At 36.1% G+C, this 22083-nt stretch overlaps 1 protein-coding gene across 23 annotated transcripts in view; it reads left to right on the top strand.

The window, feature by feature from the left end:
- The window catches only part of NRXN3 (neurexin 3), a 1748572-nt gene that overhangs the window by 1569607 nt on the left and 156882 nt on the right, over positions 1–22083 (top strand). For 15 of the 23 annotated variants that reach the window (XM_055133153.1, XM_055133152.1, XM_055133142.1 and 12 more), the window contains 2 exons: positions 7478–7567; positions 13241–13548. In XM_055133153.1, coding sequence (XP_054989128.1) covers positions 7478–7567; positions 13241–13548 — 398 coding nt within the window. The remainder of the gene's footprint in view (positions 1–7477; positions 7568–13240; positions 13549–22083) is intronic. The other 8 variants (XM_055133160.1, XM_055133157.1, XM_055133146.1 and 5 more) reach the window with 1 other exon arrangement.

Raw genomic sequence — 22083 nt, 5'->3', positions numbered from 1 at the left:
ACATAACAAGAGAGGAGACATATTGAGATATAATGTATTTACCAGAAAGAAACTAGACAAAAGTCAGTATACTGAAATTAACCAGTCAGGCTTTCATGAATATTTTAGAATAACTACAGATGGAGGAAGGAAGGAACCGGCGGAGGAACCCAGATGTGCGGGAATTGGGGCCGAGATCTCCAAGGCTCCAATCAGTATTGGGCCTCTTCCACCCAGATTCCCCAGTTTCCAGTAGCTAGGCAGCCACACCCAGAAACTGCCCCCTTCCCTCCTGCCATGTAATCCCATCAACAGCCAACATCCAGAGACTATAAAACCAAGCTCCCAGAGAGAGAGCCTGGCAAAAAAGCTCGCATGGAAGAGCCTGGCAAGCTCCCCATGGTGTATTCATATGCCAAATATAGTAACAATGATGAGTCTCATTGAAGAGCCTCTTATGCGGCACCATTGGGAAGGATGAGTAAAAAGAGGCTGCTAAAATCTCAGGATTAGGATGAATGGAGATGTTACTGGGCCCACAGGAGCAAATCATTGATCAACGGAATGACAGTGATACAGTGATAGATGGGGGAAAAGATGAAAATATTTGAGAAATGTAAACAGTCGTAGAGTCGGTTTATGTATTGTTATTTCATGATAAGTATTATTTGAAAGATTTTCTTTCAAGGAAGGTGGTAGCGAGACCAATTATGCTAAAGAATTTTATTAGCAATTAATTACTTGAAAATATTAATTTCAGTGGTACAGTCAAAGATATTTCAACTATCATCTGGATCTTAACATCTGGCTTTAATTTATTGATTTTTCTGAGATTTAAATTATCCTGATGGGTAGAAGAAGTGAGAAAAAAACTATAGAGAAAATGTGACCTTTAGGGAGAGAATTAAGAATGACCTCAACATTCCAGGAAATGAGAAAATCTGGTAATCTAATTGTTTCATCAAAGTGATCGTTAGCACAATAATTGAATTAATACTTTGATTTAGATTTGGGTTGTGAAAAAAATATGCACCCAGCCTTGACATCAACAGGAACCTAGTTTCTTTTTAACTGGACATAAAGCACCAGAGTAACATCTCTAGCATGGTCCCATCTATAGCTGCTCACATATCAGGTACTCTAGCATGAAGATTTAACATGTATAGATAATTAAGTAAGAGAACCTAGGTGGAGATCAGATCTTAAAGAGAATCTCAAGACTAGAAGCATCCTGAGTGAATTTTTAATAAATTTCTTATCCCAAATTCATACATGTTCCCTCTCATTCTTTATTAGAGATAGATTTTCCATTTTGTAACTTTGAGCATGTATTTTGCAGATATCATGAAAATTAAAACAAATATAAAATTCCTCCATTCTTGATCTTTTGTGATTCCCCAAGAGAGATGCCCTGGCCTGGATTATTGAATTAATTTGTATTAAACCCTGCAACATATTTGTATTATTTTAGTCTTTTGCTTACTTTGTGAACTCACAAAGGAACATATTAATTTTGATCAAGTAGGTTGTCCAAGAATCAATAAATATCTGAAATAAAATTTTATCCCAAAATCTATCTGACTTCATAATATTCTTTTCAGGCATGGTGTAGTCAACTGAATTTTAGCAGTTCAAATTCTGACTAATTGATGCAATTGAGAAGGAAATAATAGGGGCTGGAGTGATAAGTAGTAGGGCAAGTAGGGCATTTACCTTGCACATGGCTGACCCAGGTTTGATTCCCAACATCCCATATGGTCCCCGAGCACTGCCAGGAGTAATTCCTGAGTGCATAAGCCAGGAGTAGCCCCCATGTATTGCTGGGTATGATCCAAGAAGAAAAAAAAAGGAAGGAAATAATAATAATAGTTTTTCTATATATTTTTTCTGTTTATGAACAAATTCAGAATACATGCAGATATGAACTTTATCATCCAAGTCAGCATATTCTGAGATCAACCACACTGCTTTCCAAGGGTAAACATCTCATCTCTTCATAAAGCTGATTTTCTCAGCTCATTGATCCACTCACATGAGCCTGGAAATCTTCTATATTTAACACGCCTTTGTATTCTGTCTCTATTAACTTCTCAGCCTATCATTTTTCTGCTCCGAGATGTGTACTTCTTTTCTCAGCAAAATAAAAGTTCAAGTCTCACAAAATATAGTTTTATGCTTTTCAGTACTAAAAAAGTGTTGTGAGGATTAATGAGATGATGCTTATAATTGCATTTTGAGCCCCTTGGTCAACAAGCGCTTTATAAATGCAAGATATTAGTTCTTTGTTGAGCCCTATCCGTCACTTCTAAGTGACAGAACATTTTACATTGCCTTTGGGTAGCACAGTACCTCACATTTCAACTCTAAGAGAGTTCATTTGGATTAACATGAAAATGAGACCAGAGACAGAACAGAGTCCTGTTTCCCCATTTTTTAAATTTAGTGTTTTACATTTGCTTTAAAACCTACAAAGCGTTCTTTGGGGGAAGAGATACTTTAAGAACCTCTGAAACATCCTACTCCTTGAGTCTGCCCATATTGATTTTCTTTTGCCCTTGGCTCTAATACATAGTATTCATTCTTTGACTGTTCATTAGACCGACAATCTCATTTTTTAGTGTCAACAAAGAAATAAAGAAAACTTTTGCTTCCTCTATTCCAAGATTCAAAATGCAAAACTTCCTCTGGCATTAATTTTTCATTGATGAATGTTGTTATGGTGTTCCTATTACCATGTCTGTGTGCTTGACAACGTTTAAGATTGTATTAATAGTCTACCTGCAAGAAAGCATTTTCTGCCAGCCTGTTGCAAATCGCCTGAACCTTTAAGCCACTCACACTCAAGTTAGCAGCAGTATATCATCATTACCTGTGGCTGGACCAAGAAATCACATTTGTCAATGCCTGAATTGCTCTCTTTGCTTTCAGTGGTTTTAGAAACCTACTTTGCTTTGGAAATGGGAATAGTTGAGTGCATTTTATAAGATGCAAAATTACAAAAAAGCAACATCTAGGAAGTTTAGAAAATATTTTTTGATGTTTCATTTTCTATGGCCACTTGATCTCAAGAGGTTAAACCTTTTGAGACCAATTGGGATATGATCAACTACTGAACAAAGGCTTGGCACAACTCTGAGATCATTGAATCACATCATGGATGGATCCAATTTGCTTCATACTGATCATTAGGAAGGAGTCATGTAATATTAATAATCACAGTTTTAACAGTTTGTATAGAATTAACAATATGGCTTCCTTATAGTCCAGTTCCTATATTATAGTATTATAGTCTTCTAGTGTTATATAAGCTTTTATAATAAATTGGAAAATGGAAAATTAGGGCTGAGGGACTAGCATAAACTCACATGACAAATAAAGGGTTAATATTTAAAAATGTTAGAACTCTAAACTTGTTTTCAAATCCATATATTATCTGTAACTTTAAGATCATAATTTCTAATGTATATGACCTATGGTTGGAACAATAGAGTGTGAAAATTAGCATGCAAAATTATTTTGTGTGCTATTTAAGAATTCACCATATATGCCAATTTTTAATTGAAAGAATTTTTAATACTTTTATGCCATCAACTTATTTCCAGTGCTCACTGTACAGAAGGATGTCTACATTGAAAAGTCATTGTGAAGTAACTTGCTTTCTTTGGCCTAACTTCCCTCTGTTCTTGCTCACTTTTTCAAAATTCTAAATGAATGCAGTTAAATATATAAAATGTCGAATATTTCTCCATTAGAGCTTGAAACTATACGTATGAGCCAGTTGGATCTTAATAATTTCACGTGTTAGTGGTCTACCCTTCACTGTATTCAACAGTGAATGTTAATGTGTCTCTAGAAGCGAAAGTGTTCGACAGCAGAATCTGTCATACAAATGTAAACCATCATAGGGGGTCAATTATATAAAAATACAAAATTTCACTCAAAAATGAATAAGACAATACCCAGTGCCCTTTATTGAGTAGAATGGCATTTGACATTTTTTTCTACAACACCATGTAGGTGAGTGTCAAGTTCATGTAATTTAAGATCTGTCTATTTGAAGATCTCATTGTACAATTGAAATATTTCTCAATGTGACTGAGAACTTTAGTCATTACAATTTGTGTGGGGGGTGAGGGTCCAATTAGCAGTACAGATACCTCTTTTCAATGACATTATGGCATTTCTATTCATAAAGCCATACATTCTTGAGTATTGCATCATATTTTGTGATGATTGATTTCACACTGTTTAAATTTTCATACTTGTTATTATATGATATATACAACTGAATTTTGTTACAAATTTAATATGTATATATTAATTTGACAAATTTTTCTCAGTTTTTAGGTAGTATCTATGTATGAATTTTTATATTTAGAAGATTGTTTGATTGTCAGTCAGTTTAGTTTATGGACTTCAGGGTAAAAGAACTAATTCTCATGCACATGTTTCTAAAAACAGTTCTCACTAATGTTTGAGATAAATTAAAATAAAAACCAACAACAACATGAAAAGACACTAAGAACAATGTTAATGTGGCAATTTAAACCAATTTGGTTTCCAAATGACCTTCCATTTTTCACAATTTTTAATAGTATGAAAGATTGCTATCCTCAGTGCCAGATACTCTCAGTCTGGTGTGGAAAACTTAAAACTCTTTTCTAAATGTCTTTAAAGATGAGGTGGAGAAGAATGATTCACTCTCTTTCACTTCATGAAGGGTCTTAGGTTGAATCATGGCTATGCAGTCCTCTGAACATGTCACTTCCTGATTATCCAATTTGTTTTCCTCTTTTTTTCTATCTTGTACCATGTCCTAAAATAATCTTCTATGGAGGGTTTTCTTTTTTTGGAACAAATGAAATGGGCCTAGGAGATGTTTAGGAGGACTGAGAACCTATTGTATTTAGAGGAAGTAAATCAATGCAACTTCATAATTAATTAATTTTGTGCATTTAGAACTCAGGAAACTTAGAACTTGGGGTACTTTTGATTTTTCCCTGCATGTTGCTAAGAATATTTAGCTGTATATTTGCTATTTACTGCACTAATCCATTCCAGTGAGAGTAGAATCAAGGTCATGACCATGTTAAGTGTTGTAGCCATTTCTGAAACAGTTACAAAAACCCCGTAGCTGTAGAAGAATATTTTCAAGGTGAATCTGACATAGTCCATCTGTCATTTCACAATGTTACTATAATGGTGCAGCTAAAGCTTGGAAAAGAAAAATTTATGAAGGTGAATTATACTCCTTGGACTACATGTACAAGGATTATACAGGTAATACATTTGTGCTTAATCCTATCTATAAGGTAGGATTATGAGTTACAGTTTTTTGTTTTTGTCTTTTTTCCCCAGAAGAATGTATTTTCCTTTTCTATGGAGGTATGTGAGTAGTTACTCAAAAGAATTTTGAGTTAATATAATTCTGAGTTCTCATATCAAACAGAAAATATTATTATGATCTATAATTTTATTCTGTATTAACAAATTAAGCTAACTTTTTTTCACTGTGGTTTTTATTGAAAGCCCAAGAAATTGTTTTCTATTCTTTTCTCCCATTCTACACCTTTCCTTTATTTCTGTGAGAACAATGCTTTGAGAAAAACTTTAAATTATATATTGTAGTACAAAATAACTTATTGTCTTTTATTCTTTTTTTGATTTAGAACTTTAGAACTTGGTGGTATGCCAGATACAATCCCATAGTTGCCACTTTCATTATCTTTGAGAGGTTTTTGTTTGTTAGGTTGGTCAGTTTTTTTTTTGTATTTATTCTTCAGTACCAAGAAAAATGTGTCATTTCTTATACTAATTTACTCATAAAATAAATGAATAGGCAATCTCAGATATTTTCTAGTATCTCCACCCTTTCACATCTTACCCCTCACAGAAGGCAGGTACTAATTCAGTCATACATAGAACTTTTCTGTCAATAATAACTTGTCTATGAGGTGGATCTTAGATTAAAATATCATGGTACACTTTTATCCACCTGGCCTGATGCAATATTAAATCTTAATATACTTTCTGAATTTTAGACTTATTTATAAATGATTTTTAAGCACTTTTTATGACTTCAATTTTATTAAATTTTTTTTAAGTATTTGGTTTTCTGGGGATAAAGTTCTCCCAAGTGATGTTCAAGAGGCCTGAGGATCCCTTCAGAAATTTTCAGCCAACTAAGCTGAAGGTTGGTGGTGGGGACCAGGAGGTAGTGTTGGGGATTACCTGAGCCTTCCATATTATGTTTGGAGGCCTCCACACCCAGACCTAGGTTAGGTTCTCACTATTGTATCCAGTGATGTGGAGGACCATACCATCCCTTATACTATCTCTCCAATCCTGATTTAATCTACAATGAAAGTTATTTGGAATGAAATGCTTAAATTACATTAGGGCACTGTAAACTGTAAGTCTTGCACTTGCGCTCACTAGTTTCTGATCGTTGTGAGTTTGGTTGATGAAACAGAACTGTTCCCGATGTATGACTTCAATTTTTTGTGATTTTAGCATATTAATTATGGAATCTATCTCTTCAGTTCCATTCTCCAAATCTATCCTCATCAGAGAAACTAGCCAGGATTGGTAACATCACTAGTGAAAGAAAGAGGAAGCTTAGCAGTCATTCAAAGCATTATGCTTGACATTTTAAAACTAGTATTAGCTACTTCTTATTTGGAAGAAGGATCCTTATCTGCTTTTTAGTGGATTATTATTCAGTAAAGACCTCCCAGAGGTAAAAAGACAGAGACAAGTTAACATATGTTATCTACATCATTCGTGAGGAAAAAAAATGTAAATGCTCAAAAGTCAGCAAATGCTTTTATACTCTATGATACTTTTAAATTTATTTCTTAATTTCTTTCTTAGTTTAAATATGAGAAAACATCACCAGTAGAGTAGAGAAATCCAGAGTCACCTATAGTACTCTAATTATTACACAAAGGTAATGAAAAACCAGGACTCCCTCTCTGGCATAAGAGGTGTCCACTAGTCACCAAGGCTTCTTTGAATTTCCACTGTCCCTAGGAACGGCAGTGCCAAATGTTTAAGAGGAGGGGGAAGGACGTGATTCTGATAGGACACAGAAGAATCAGGGCGAGCACATGTAACTGAGGCACTAGGCCTTTCTTACCTCATCAACGTTTATTTGGCGGGTGGTCTAGTCACAAGGATACACTGGAGCTTTGATGTCTATTAGTAATGCGCTGGTTAGGGTGCAGTAGACAATGGTGAAAGCAAACTCCTTTCGTGCAAAGGCCAAGCTTCTGACCGATTCCTGTCTGGGGCTATATCACAAAGCAACGCTGAGCACTGCATAGCTAAGAGTCACAACCTCAAGCCAAGGGCAGAGTGACTTCAACTCCACCTCTACTAAAGATAACTTGATACCTATCTCTAAAAACTTCATAAAACACACCAAAAACCTATAATGTTTTTTAATGACTTATTGACTTTTCAGATTGTTCTTTAAGCTGTTTTTTAAACTTTAAAGGCAACACTGATAATGAACGCTTCCAAATGGTAAAACAGAAAATCCCCTTCAAATATAACCGGCCCGTAGAGGAGTGGCTGCAGGAAAAAGGTAACCGTCGTTAAAACTTTCATTTTAAAATCATTTGATTCTAAACCCTCATTTTTAAAGCCTGCAAATAAATGTTCCTTAAATGATAATCGCCTGCTGCATAAATGACTGTTTTAATTTTCATTATAATTTGTGTCAGCTTCCACCTGCCATATGTTGATAAATCATGCTATAATACATTGCCATTAAAATACAGTTAAAGGGACTAACATCTAGCTTGCTATCAGCATGACAAGCACAAACAAGAAATTCCAGGAACCTCTAAAAAAAAAAAAAAGAAATGTATTATGGCAATTTAACCACTGCATGACATTATTTGCTAATTTGTTTTAAATTACCTTTTACACCAAAGCTTTCTAAAGAAATTTCAAAAGAATTTTAAAACCTATGTCTGGAGGCTGTTTGGCTTTACCATCTGTAACATGGGTAGCCACAACAAAAAGCATAGATCAACTCTTGTAGCTTAAACTGCTTAAAACAAATGTTGTAAGGGGAGCAGTGTTTGTTTGTTTTTCAATGTTGACTTTTAAACAAAGAAGTAAAAGATGAATTTCGCCTCTAGAGGCAAATTTACAGAGGCAAAAGTATTTCAGAAAGCTATTAATTGTGTCCTAGTTGCTGACTGAAACTTAAAAAAGGAAACAGACTTTTTTTTTACACTTTGGTTGTGTGATACCCTCATTCATTTGATTTTATGCAACAAAAGTGTAAGTGGTGAACCTAATGAGTTGGCAAAGGAAAGGCTTATGACAGCAAAACAGCAGTTTCTGATTTGCTAAAGAAAACAACCACTTTGTTAATAAAAGAGGGCAGCCGTTATACTTCTGTTAGAATTTTCTGTGTGATTTCCATATTAGGATGCAAACTATAGTATTTCACTAAAGAAAAATTTCTTTTAAAGAAAAGGAACAGTGAAATGCTTTTACTTATTCTGTTGTGTGATTTTTTTTTCCTGAGCCAATATAACATACTCTTATTTCTAGTCCTTAAGAGAATTCTCAAAATTCATGGAGATTTGAGATATGTAAAAAGTGATCCGATGTATTATTATGCAACTTTAAAAGTAAATAAAAGACTGCTACAGTTTTAAATTCAGTGAAACATTCTTTAAGCACGGAAAATCCTCACTGAGTCTTAACTGTTTGCCCTGTTTTTAACGTATGTGGTCTAATTAAAAATAAATTAAGAATAACTCTAAAAAGCAAATAATTTTGTTCAGTAATCACTGACTCATAAAGTCCCTTTAACATTAAAGATGATGATTGCCTCACTTTTTAAAAAGGAAAAGAAAATTAGATGCATGTCCTAGTCTCATGTGCCTGAGAGAACTTTCTGTTTCTTTCAATTTTATGTTAATAATATTTTATTTTTCTCCATTGCCTTTTGAAGTCTAAGTTTAATAGCATGCCAGGCGTTTTCATTTGTATAAACCATTATAAAGTTATTAGTAGGCTTTTAGTTTTCCTTATGATAGTGTTATTTTCAATTGGCTTTCTTAAAGAAGGATGCTTTCATATATATATATATATATTCTTGAGTTAAGGGGTTGGGAAAAGGGTGGTTCAGGAGGGATGGAGGGAGGCATCCTAGATTCTTAATCAAGTATGTTTATGTTTATTTATGCATGTAATGGTGTAAAGAATAATTTGCAAAGTGGGTGTTACTGCTAAATTCTCTTAACCAAAATTCCCTTTAAAAATAATTTCGGTGAGTAACATCGATTTATTCTATTGCTTTATCCCTTCCTCTCTCTAGCTAGATATCCTTTATAAAGGAAGAAAAAACATAACACTAATGTGTTCCAGAAAACTTGGTAAAGACAGCAAGTAACAAAAGGGTTAAGAGAGAAAGATGATTAGCACATGTGTTAATGTTTTAGGAAGTGCTTGAATGACTCCTTAGAATTATCTCTGTCACCGGAGAAGGGATTGGGAACACAGCATTTCTGAGTCTTTTTTCTGGTTCTGTGTGCTACTGACTGATTTTCTGACCTTAAACAATCCACTTAACCTCTTTATATCTCAGATTTCCCATCTTAGGAGTGGAGAAATAATACTGCCTATTCCCCAAGGGTACTTTGAGGTTTAATTAATTAGTCTTTATGCAACATTGACTGAAACTGTGCAAAGATTTAATTTAAGCAATGTGTGAACTTGCTGTCCAAATGAGGTAACAAGTAATGACTTTTAAAGTATGGGCACTCAAAGCAAAACAAAAGTAACCTGCTTGGAATTATGTACTAGTGTTTAAATTTTGTATTACTCTGGATAAGGCAGCTCTTGATTGAGCAATACATTCTCAACAACCTAAGTGATCACAATGAGTGAGACACATTAAAAAGCTTAATAGATTGCATTGAGTGCTTATTCTGAAAAGCATAATTGTTCTTGAGTAACTATAGTTAGATCTCGCACTGATTTTGAGAAATCATGGACTCATGATCAAAGGTTCACCAGGTTTACCCTAAAACACATTGTAGGGAGAGAGTGGTGATCCGCTGTTACCATTATTCTTTCTCCTACTTAGCAAGAGAAAGAAATGAATCAGAGAAAGAGTTGGGAAGACAGTGCTGTCCTATTCCTGCAGTGATTGGCAGCTTTACCGTTAACTACATAGTCCAAGGTACAGAGGTCTGGGAATAGATCTTGAAACAAGAAAAGCAATCTAACCACAAGCAGACCATGAAGCAGACAGGGAGTAAACATATAAAAATTTCTTTCACTTTGATGTAAAATTGAAATATAGGCCATCACCTTCCTTATCTCACCTCACCAAGGTCTTATTCTCAAGGAGTAGCCAAATCTCACTAGGAAATCAGTATCACCCACAAGTGGAGAACTTCTCTTATGGCCCAGGAAACAGATTTTGCCTTTCTCCATGTTTGGTTCTATACTGAACAATCAAAGACCAGTTTACTTCATGAATGGTGGCAACTGGATAAAAAAGAGATGCATCATTTATAGCCACTGTGCTTCAACTTTGTGTTCCAGTTTCTATTGATTCTCTTTCTTTTGGAGTATTGGTGCCATAGTATTACCAGAAAAACAATGTGAGGATCATCATAGATGTGAAGTGATTTAAGTAAAATTAAAAATAAAAATAATCAGCCTAAAATTATAAACATTAACTGATCATTAATATCAGACTACACCCCAAGGAGGAGATATGTTGATATTACAGATCACCGATGTTTGTATGATTGAACAAGGACTGGAAAATATTGAATTTTTTGTCCCAGAGTTTCCCTGTTATACAACTTATTTTTAATGTGTAAATTGTCCCAAATGCCAACCTGAGTCTACCTGAAGTGAAGGTAGTTATTCTCTCCTATCTTCATGAAATTTCTTATGATAAGTTTATGGTTCTCAGAAAATATTCTTGATAATAGATAGCAAGGAGATACGGGGTCCATTCCATTATCCATTGTGGCTATGCATTAAACTTTGCCCACATACTGAGTAAAAAAAGTGAGAGGGCACAGGTCAGAAAATGGTGCATGTGTGCAAGGCACTAGAGGAATTGATACAAAAAGGATGACAGGGGCCGGAGCGATAGCACAGCGGGTAGGGCGTTTGCCTTGCACGTGGCTGACCCGGGTTAGATCCCCAGCATCCCATATGGTCCCCCAAGCACCGCCAGGAGTAATTCCTGAGTGCAAAGCCAGGAGTAACCCCTGAGCATCTCTGGGTGTGACCCAAAAAGCAAAAAAAAAAAAAAGATGACAATCTGAAATCTATTACATACATTTTGATTTTATCTTTGGCATCTGGCAATTCCCCCTCTACACCGCCCCCCCTTATTTGTGGATTCAGGGAGCTTGGACCATACTGAACAATACTCAATGGTAACCCCTGGCTCTGTTTTCAGGAATCATTTCTGGTACTCAGGGCACCATATGGAATGCTGGGGATCAAACCCAGGTTGACTTCATGCAACACAAGTGCCCTACCTCTCACTGACCCTCTGACCCCAAGGACAATCCCCTTTTGATTAAGACTGTCAATTCAATTGCCATACTTCAGGGATTTTTATGTAATTTAGATCATTTTTACTTAAAAATTTTTCTTTCAACACAATTTGCATTTTCCATAAATGTTATTATTTATAAATCTCTCTTGATTAAACTTTAAGAGTTGCCTTTCAGAGTTTCCCAATGAGTCAGTTCTGGTAGAAAGAGTTTCTTCTGAATAGATAAATTTTTCCTTCTCTTTTAAATTCTTCTGTTATTGTACTTTGAGAAGTTATTCATATCAAAAACCAGAAATTCAAGGATAGTTAACCATCAACTATTGTATACCCTTAAGCGTCTAGTAACAGTTGTAGAGGGTAAGAGCATCACAATATATCTGTTCATATTAGTGTTTTGATGCAAAAATACCTTCCCAGTATAAGCATACAACTACTCCCTTTTATTAGGCAGGAAAGAACAGAAAATTCATATGTTAGAGAAAGAGTGAGTGAAATCAAGTTTGATCATTAATGAACATGGAAAAAATTCAAAAGAGATGTGTTTAATTCAATTCATGAGGGTTTCCTTCTTCTATATAAGGTAAAACAGAAAGAAATAATTCAAAAATATAATAGTTAACTTGGCTTAATAACTGGATAGGGCTTTTGCAGGGAAAAAACAGCATTGAAAAGGGAATTTTTAAAGAAGTAGCCAGTAGTAAGATGACTTAAACTATTTGAAATTATTCTGTCCCTGGTTTCATTCTGGTAACTTTCTATACATAAAACACAAATGAATCACCAAGTGGGAACAACAAAAAAGGCGAGATCCTAATGTTCATCAGTCCACTTATGAACTCTATATTAGTGTAAAGAATGTTATACATTATAAGAAATTTTATTAAAAAGAATATGTTTCTACTTTTCAACATTTATTGATTTGAATTTATATTCCACTCTCCACCCTGCTAAAAATATGATCAATCCCTAGTTGTTTTTCATATCAGGAAGATATTTTGACATCTGACTATAATCCCTTCCCACAATATACTAGAGATAGCAAATAGTCTCTTATGATATTTATAGAATAGCAAGTATAGATAAAATATTAGAGACTATGAAGATTTCTAGGAAATAAAGTGACTGGTGACTAAGATGTTTATTTTTCTAAGGATGCAGTGAATTTAAATATCTGAAATAAAATCTGACTTCATGTAATTTAATTATAAGTTTTAGTTTTAAATGTGAACTTCTGAGTCACCTCACTGAGATTCTGTTATATATATATATATATATATATATATATATATATTTGTCATTATGTTACTTTGTAGGTTAGAAAAAAATCAGTGCAAAAAAAAAAGAAGCAAAAGAAGAGTCAATATACTACACATTGTCAGCACCTGATTTGGAGTTACTTTCCTTTATTCCTAACTATACAGCATAACTATAAAGAAGCTGACACTATTCATCATTTATTTGGCGAAGACATTATCTTTATTAAAGGAATAGATTGAATACCCAGTTTATATCAGCTAGACAGTGGAAGAGATAAACAGTGAGATGTTGCTTGCCAATGTTTGTATTGGATTTTTGCTCTCCAGTTAGCTCCCCTTCCATTGCTTGAGGAAGCCTGTTTTGATGCCTGGCTCATTCGGACCAGGTAAGGCAAAGAGGAAAAACATTGTATGGGAATAATGATGTTTCCTCCACCCAACCCACTAGGCCGGCAGTTAACCATCTTCAACACCCAGGCGCAAATAGCCATTGGTGGAAAGGACAAAGGACGTCTCTTTCAAGGCCAGCTTTCTGGGCTCTATTATGATGGCTTGAAAGTACTGAACATGGCAGCTGAGAACAACCCCAATATAATAATCAATGGAAGTGTTCGACTGGTGGGAGAAGTCCCATCAATCTTGGGAACAACACAGACGACCTCCATGCCACCAGAAATGTCTACTACTGTCATGGAAACCACCACTACAATGGCCACAACTACAACCCGCAAGAATCGCTCTACGGCAAGCATTCAGGTAAGCCTTGAATACATGCACTCCTTGTTTCTGCTTCTTTTCTTTGAGTTTTTGCTATCACGTTCAAAGTTGCTATGTAACTAAAGAGTCTGAATTACCATGCTAGTTATATGGATGCTTCAGATGCTCTAGCAATGAAACCCAGGAATAGGGTAAGGTGAAGTCCTGTGGCACTACTGGATTATTAGAGGTATAATATTTATTACTGGAGTGGTAAAGCTATTTATTCAAAATGAACAATTCGAAATTATTCAAAATGACCCCACTTACAAAATGAAATATTCCCTCCTCTCATCTTATTATCTTTTCTTTTCAATAGCACAGAAGGAAAAAGAGAATTAGTTATTGAGAAAAGACTATATCTTAGTTAAATTGCATTTCTGTCTTCCCCCGGCTTTGCTGGTTACATGAATTGTTTATTTCTGAGGTCATTTTGATAAAATGGGTAGCAGTTTATCAAGGGCAATTGAAGCTAGAGACTAAGATAATCCTTATAAAATGGTCTTTGTGTTTTCTATTAAGTCCTGAATAATCACTTGTTATTTTTTTGCCCAGCATGTTTCTTTTATATTTGACAAGATCCTAATTATATTTGAAATTTGAAGGTCTCTGTTTAGCTATTCAGTACATTCTTAGTTTTGTTGCAAGGGTTATTTTTTTAATTTTTTTCATTTTAAAGTAATTATACTCAGTCCAAAGCTTAATACTTTGCTGATTTTCTTGGCATTTCATAAATCTAATTAGCATAGGGTAAGAGGTTAATAGAGTTATTAGCCTTAAATTCTCTGGCATAATGTACAATATTCTAATTGCTTATGGGGAAATGGCCCCTAACTTACTTCATATTTGTAGAAAATTCAGTAGACCATTATTTGTCTTTATGGTTACTAGTTTAAGATATTTTCCAGGGGCTCACTCTTGGACATCACTCTTCCATTAGCTTCACTGGACATTGTAAAGTTAAGTCAGTAATTAGTTGTGTCCCTATGTGTTCTTATGCTTCTGAGTTGATTTATGTAAATAAGGTAGAGAAAACCAATTTAACTCTTTTTGTACAAAAAAAAAAGGTATCAAAATAGCTCCTTGCATGATTCCATAGAAGAAATTAGAAGTAGTGTATGTTGGTGATGCCTGCAGTTCTAATGTTATGCCTTCTAGAAAGGCTGCCTAAGAATCTGGCTAGCATAGCGTTCTTACTGCCACACATACTATCACATGCATACCTACGCACATGCTCAAAAGATAGCTTTTTCTCCACTGATATTAAAGCAATAACTCCTGACAGTTCACTCTACTCACTGAAAAGAAGATAAAAGGCAATATATATTTCTATTATGACTCTATAGCTCAACGGCATATCTGTTTATTGCTGGTGAAAGGATAGTTCTGTCTGCACAGGTCTTAGCAGCCGTGTTCTGTTTCTGTCAGAACCCATTCCTCTAACTCAGGGGAAGGCAGAGAAGCAAATGACTTTTTCTTCGTAGGAACAGTTGGTCCTGTATTCTTTCTCAAGGCCCAATGTCCACTGACCTCAGGAGGATTGCTTGTGACACAGACCTTCAGTATGTAAGCTATGGTAATTCTTGGGACTGGGCTTTCCCTCCTGCAGCAAATGAACAAATGAGAACAGATTGGGTACATCTTTCCATAAACTAAGAAAGTCAGAGTTTTGGGAGATGCATTGGGCACAAGGTAAAAAAAATATTCTTGCAGATATTATTACTCTAACGGGCATAGAAATGTCTATCATTTTAGAGGAATTTGACAACTTGAAGATGCACTCTAACAGCTTCCAGTCTGGTATGTTCCTTTTCCTTGGGGTCCAGTAATTATTGGACTGTATCTGCATGCCTTTCTTTTTCTTCTACGAGGCCCTAAAAGTGATTTATAAATCTGCTGAGGCTCTTTGTTTTTAAAGGTGCATAAATATTGTGGAGAAAAGCCAATCTACTGGCACAGTTGGATTAGACTTGAATAAAGGATTTTTTTTAAATCCCTATGTCTTTTGTAAAATTTAGTTAGAAGAAATAACTCTGTGCCAAGATTTTCGGTTATTTTTTGTTTGCCAACAAGCCTTATAAAATATAGTATGTGGACTGGAGAGATAATGCAGCAGGTAAGATGATTGCCTTACACGTGACTGACCGACCACCATAAGGACCCTGCATTTGCCAAGTTCATTCCCCAGCACCTCCTAAGTACCCTGAGCCACCCAGGAGGGATCCCTGATCACAGAGCCAGGGAGAAGCCCTGAGCACCATGGTGTGGCCCAAAAACAAACTTCAGAAAAGTAAAATTTTACATGAAATGTAGTAGTTAAAACTAAAAGTCATATCATCAGCTCTCATGCTATGGTGCTCCATAAATTTGGGTGTGATTAAGAATGTGAGTTCTTCTACCCCACCTGCAATATTCTGAAGTCATTCAGTGTTACCTCTAGTCTAGAGGGTCGACTTCTCTTACACATTTTGTGTTTTGATAGGTTAACTGAAGCACTCAGTTCAGCTGAGTCTTTTTTCCACTCCATGCAGTCTCTCTGATCGCTTTGTGATCTTTCCAGCACTGGGTATCCTTCCCTTAGGGGGCATTCGTCTCCAAGAAAGAGTTTTTCAAGAGATAGGAAGTGGAAGCTGCACATTTCAGATAGCTTGGACATGGGAACTGACAACATCACTACAACTTTTTTCAATGGTCCACAGCAAATATCTTTTTTGGTTTCAGGAATGAACACATAAAACTCACACCTCAGATGCAAGAGTAGAATGAATTTCTGAATCTTTAAATTAGGGAGAAAGAAAGGTACTAATTGAATTTATATGATTTGTATGGTTTATATAAGTAAATAAGTAAAATTGTGAACCAGATCTATCATAAAGGAGTAAGACTGAATATGGGGATTTTTTGGGTATATATATATATATATATATATATATATATATATATATATATATATTTTGGTTTTTTGGTCACACCCGGCGATGCACAGGGGTTACTCCTGGCTCTTCACTCAGGAATTACCCCTGGTGGTGCTCAGGGGACCATATGGGATGCTGGGATTAGAACCCGGGTCGGCCGCGTGCAAGGCAAACGCCCTACCTGCTGTGCTATCGCTCCAGCCCCTTTGGGTATATTTTAGTGTTTTTTATTTTTTAGTTTTTTTGCTTTAGGGCCACACCAAGCAGTTTTCGGGGTTACTTCTGTCTCTGCACTGGCAATCATTTGATGGCTGTACTATCATTATATTCTATCCACAAAATTTTCTATTCTTATATAAGTTAATATCCTCACAAATGAGGCTCTGTCTCATAAAAATAAGGATTCTTCTATGTAGCGTTTGAAATTCAGAGTTGTGGCTAGGCGATTTGTGGGAATAGGCATTTGATAAAAGTTCAAGGTAAAATTTTGAAACTGAAGTTACTCCCGGAAAACCAAATCTCAGGGACAGACTTTCTAGTAGCCTCACTTCCCATTAAGGAACAAAATTTCAGATGCTTTTTACCATGGAGTTTATATTCTAAAAAGAGGAGAGCTACTGACATTGGCTACCAGTATGAGGTAGTAACATAAGAATGATACTGTACTGCTGATACATGACTATCTGATGAATAAAGTAGGCATAGAATTGGGTCTTATAGAAGGAATAATGAGGATAGGTGATAAAGAGACACATGGCTCAAATGTCAGAGTTTCTTTTTTTATTTTATGTTTTGGGGTCTCGGGCACAATTCCCAGGTCCTTATACTTGTGAGTATATTCCTTCCACTAAAATACAACCTTGATCTTAATTTCAGAATACTGAAAATCAGAGGACAATTCTTTGGGGAGAACGTCAAGTCAAATTAAATAAATTTAAATAAATAAATAAATAAATAAATAAATAAATAAATAAATAAGAATCTTGATTCTGGGGCCCAGAGACAGTACAGTATGTAGGACATTTGTTTTGCACCTGGCTGATGCAGGTTTGATCCCTGACACCGCATATGAACCCCAAGCCCTGTCAGGAGTGATTCCTGAGTGCAAAGCCAGGATTAAGCCCTGAGCATCTCTTTGTGTAACAAAACAAAACACAACAAAAAGATCCTGATTCTGAGAAAACTTGATCAGTAATTCCCACAAATGCCAGAAGGTCAAGAAGTGGGGATTGTGTGTGTGTGTGTGTGTGTGTGTGTGTGGTGTATTAGGTTCCCTTTGGGTTTTGTGTGTATGTGTGTATTAGGTTCCCTGTGGGTTTTACTACCTGGATTGGTCAAGCAACTCTGCAGACTTTCTTTAGAACTGATATCAATGTCAGAGAGTTACAGCCATCACACTGATGAGGAAGCTTCAAAAAAAAAGTGCAACTCAGTCTAGACTCAAAGTCCTTGGTTTTCATTTGAAATAGAAGCAACAGTGAGAAATGAGAATCTTCTTATCATAGCATTCAACTACCTTGACTCGGTTTTCCTATAAGAGTGGGAGTTCCACAATGTGCATTCTGGTATCTGAGGTCTCTTGCTCGAGTTGTTATCAGTAAAGCAAGGTTTCAGTACGTTCTGTGCAAATCGCTTTTTGCAATCATTTGTAAGCTATTAGCAGGACACAGAGCACAACCCACTTTTTCTATGCGGGGGCACTTTTAAGGTCACCTTGACATTGGCTGGTGCTCCCTGGCATTAGAAAATTACCAGAAAATCACTGTGCTCAGCCTACTCTCCTAATAAACAGAATAACTGAAAATTGGTGAGCTCTGTGAGATTTAATTCTTATCTCAAACTCTCAAACTTGGCAGTTGAATGTGAATCTTTTACTTTTAAAAGATTGCAAAGAAGCCACAAAATTTTAAGACTTTGTAATGGCATCTTTATTGAGATTCTGTTTTCTGGTCCATTTTAGTTTTTATCTGGAAACAGAAACATACTCTAGAACATGTATTGATCATTGCAAAACAAATCATAGAAAAAACATAGGATTATAGAATTTGTCCCTCATATTCCATGTTCTGGGTAGAGCTGCAGTATATTGAAGAATGTGCTCTTTAGTTTCTAAACTTCTTTGAATTTCCAGTATGTACCGCCACTTAACCTTATATCTCTGGTCAGACTTATCAACCTCTCTAAGCCTCAGTTTCACTATCTGTAAAATGGACATGGCTTCTTTTTTGCCATGAATATGGACTGGAGTGATAGCGCAGTGGGTAGGGCATCTGCCTTGAACAAGGCTGACCCAGGTTTGATTCCTCTGTCCTCTCGGAGCGCCCGACAAGTTACCAAGAATATCCTGCCCACATGGCAGAGTCTTGCAAGCTGCCCATGGCATATTTGATATGCCAAAAACAGTAACAAGTCTCACAATGGAGACGTTACTGGTGCGCGCTCAGCAAATCAATGACCAATGGGATGATAGTGCTACAGCGCAGTGCTATGGCCTACTGAATGTATTTTCAGTAAATGCCAGACACTAGGAAAAACATTTAGTCCAAGAACTTGCATATTTTCTTAGAGAAAGGATATACTTATAGATCACACAAAAAAGAAGAACTTTATGTATAATTCAGCATTCGCACAAACCCACAGTGACCCGGGATTTTCTTCAAATTTTGTAGATTGAATCAGTCCCTTAAACTCAGCCATTAGACGAGATTTCTATGGAAGATTCTTTTTATTTCCTGGAGTGCAAATTGATTCAGCTAAATGACTATCATGTCTGGAGTGTTCTACTAAGGTGAACTGAATGAAATTGTCTTTTAGAATTTTTTTTAAGATCCAATGGACAAGTAGCAGCCATTTCATTTGGATCAAACACTACATGAAACACTGAAGTATACGGTTACCAATGGAATTTTCAGGTTCTGACTAAATGATACATTTTATTAAGATTCTTTGAATGCAAAAGCTGTTCTGGATTGGAGCGGGAGAAAAGTTTACCTTATCCCAAACACCATGCTTTAACAGGATGTAGATAATGTTGTATCAAGAACAGTTACAGTTAACCAAAAAGGTATGCCCTGCAGATTCTTGCACCTTAACTCTTCTGCCATCAACTTGATAGAAGTGAAGCAAGAGTCCACACAGTTCAATCCCTCACTTACACTAGACAGCAGAGCCTCAAGAGGAAGTTTATTTTTAGGATCAGGACTCAACTAATATTGATTAACAGCCTTACATAATGTTCGGCCCCTGGGCTCTTTCCTTTCCTGCCAAGCCTCATAACTGAGAAGCACTGAAGATTTGTCAGTCTAATTAGACTTTAACTGCCAGCCAAGAAATATCTTCTGCCTCTTTTGAACACTCATACAATACTTTCAATACCTTCTCTACCCCCCTCCCACTCAGAATAATCTGGGGGAAGGAAACTGAACTCTAATTTATTTGTTACCTGGGAAAACTCTCCTGAATGACCTTTTTCTCTCTGGGATTGTATCCATCCAAGGAAGGGGCCAAAGTGAACTGGACAGCTCTATCTATCTCTTCAAATGTACATGTTGTCAGTATAAATTAAGAAGGAATAGAATGCATTCTTTACTTCCTCGTTGAATACTTTCTGATTCCCAAAGCTATGTTTAATCATTGCAGGGGACCTCCCAGAAGGTTCTCTCTGCAGTTTAGCTGAAAGGCTGAAACTTGCTAGTGGTTGTATTTTGCTACTTCTAAGTAGGTTGCATTATTTATGGGGTGAAAGGTCTAAAAGTATTTATTGATTAAGTGCCGCCTCTTATTTGAACACTGTAGTAGCTGAAAGAGAAACCAAATCAGCCCTTGGCTAATCACTCTGGAGGTCCCCGAATTTTCCAGAAGTTCTGGATAGTTTACATTAATTAGGTTAAAACCCAAATCCCTTTTATGTGGTGTTTGTCTTTCCTTGCTGTTTTCCTGGCTATGTTTTCTACCACATGGCTCTTTAAATTTGGACCAGAGTAAGGAAGAGGTGAGTGAGGAGGGACCGCACAAGTGCAGAGTCAGATCCAGCCTATAATTAAATCTTGATAGTTTGCTTATCATATGATTTTTTATATTACATTGTGAAAAAAATCAACTGAAGATTTGTTGTAGCAAAATTAATATTACAGTAGAAACTTATCTTGATCATGGAATTTGGGGGCACTGCTTAAGTATTACATCTCAGAAAACTTCCTCATCTATAAGCTCAGCTCTGATTGAACATACCACACATGACTTGGTCTTTTCATTCTCTATTTCCTCTGTCTGAAGTCTCTCTCCCCAGGTATTTTAATGCTTCACTCCTTGGCTCCACCAAAGTTTGAAGGTCTCTTTGACTACTCTTTATAAATAGCCCTGGAGCGATAGCCGGTAGGACATTTGTCTTGCATGCGCTGACCCGGGTTCTATTTCTCCATTCCTCTCAGAGAGCCTGGCAAGCTACCGAGAGTATCCCACCAGCACAGCAGAACCTGGCAAGCTACCCATGGCATATTCGATATGCCAAAAACAGTAACAAGTCTCACAATGGAGACGTTACTGGTGCCCGCTCAAGCAAATCAATGAACAAAGGGAGGACAGTGCTACAGTGCTATAAATAGCTATCACCTTCCACTGGCTAATTGTCTCAGAGCAATCATCTCTACTTCATTATATCTATTTGTTTATTGTGTGTATGCTGGAATGTCAGTTTTTATACATCAAGTTCTTTGTTTCAAGGTCCTAACGTGAACAGAAGCTCATATCAAATCTTTAGTGTCAGTCAAAACATATGAATGACCTTCCAGTTGCACCTTGCCAAGGAGTGAGGCTGATTTCACTTCCAGGTACTTAGTATCACAGAGGCCCACTCTGGTAAGGTTCATCAGGGGATGCTTATCAACACTGGTTTTGCAGCTCTTGAGTCCTTGCCTTAGTAATTAATCTCAGAAACTAGTTTTCTTGTTTCTGGCGGCAGAGACTATCTTGGTTGGCTTCTGATCTCAAATTAACTTTGATAGGTTTTAGTCCTCATAGTAGAAAGGACTGCTACTTGCAATGTGCAAAAGAGTTTTTTAAATGCAGTATCTTCCACTCTTCCTTGCCAATGTCTTCTCCTTATGTTTTCCTCTGATAAATAAATTTTTAATAATCCAAAGATCGGGGCTGGAGTATAGTGGGTAGGTTTCTTGCCTTGTACACCCAAATTAGATTTGCAGCTTTCCACACAATTTCCCAAGCACTGCCAAGAGTTATTCTTGAGTGCAGAGTCAGAAGTCACCCTTGAACCTCACCAGGTATGGTCCTCAAACAAACAAACAAAACCCAAAGATCTATATTTAAATTTTGTCAAATAAAATATTTTAATAACTCACTGCTTCTATTCATTATTAGGGATAGAAAATTAACCTAAGGCCCAGTTACCTGTTTGAATGTGCATGAATACGTTAGTATGAATCTTTACACTTGCCTCCATTGTCTTTATGTAGTTATATATGTTAATGATCTGGTACAGTACCTGCCACAAAATGGAGTGAAATAAATTTTGGTTAAAGGGGAAAACAAAGTGCACTCAGAGGATGAATGCTTATATGTAGAGGGAGGAAATAAAAAAAAAAAAAGCAGCAGGAGAGAGCAG

This window comes from Sorex araneus, chromosome 3 (genome assembly GCF_027595985.1).
Source record: "Sorex araneus isolate mSorAra2 chromosome 3, mSorAra2.pri, whole genome shotgun sequence".
NCBI lineage: Eukaryota > Metazoa > Chordata > Mammalia > Eulipotyphla > Soricidae > Sorex > Sorex araneus.
Note: the sequence above shows the minus strand (reverse complement) of the source record. Positions and strands in the feature narration are given on the sequence as shown.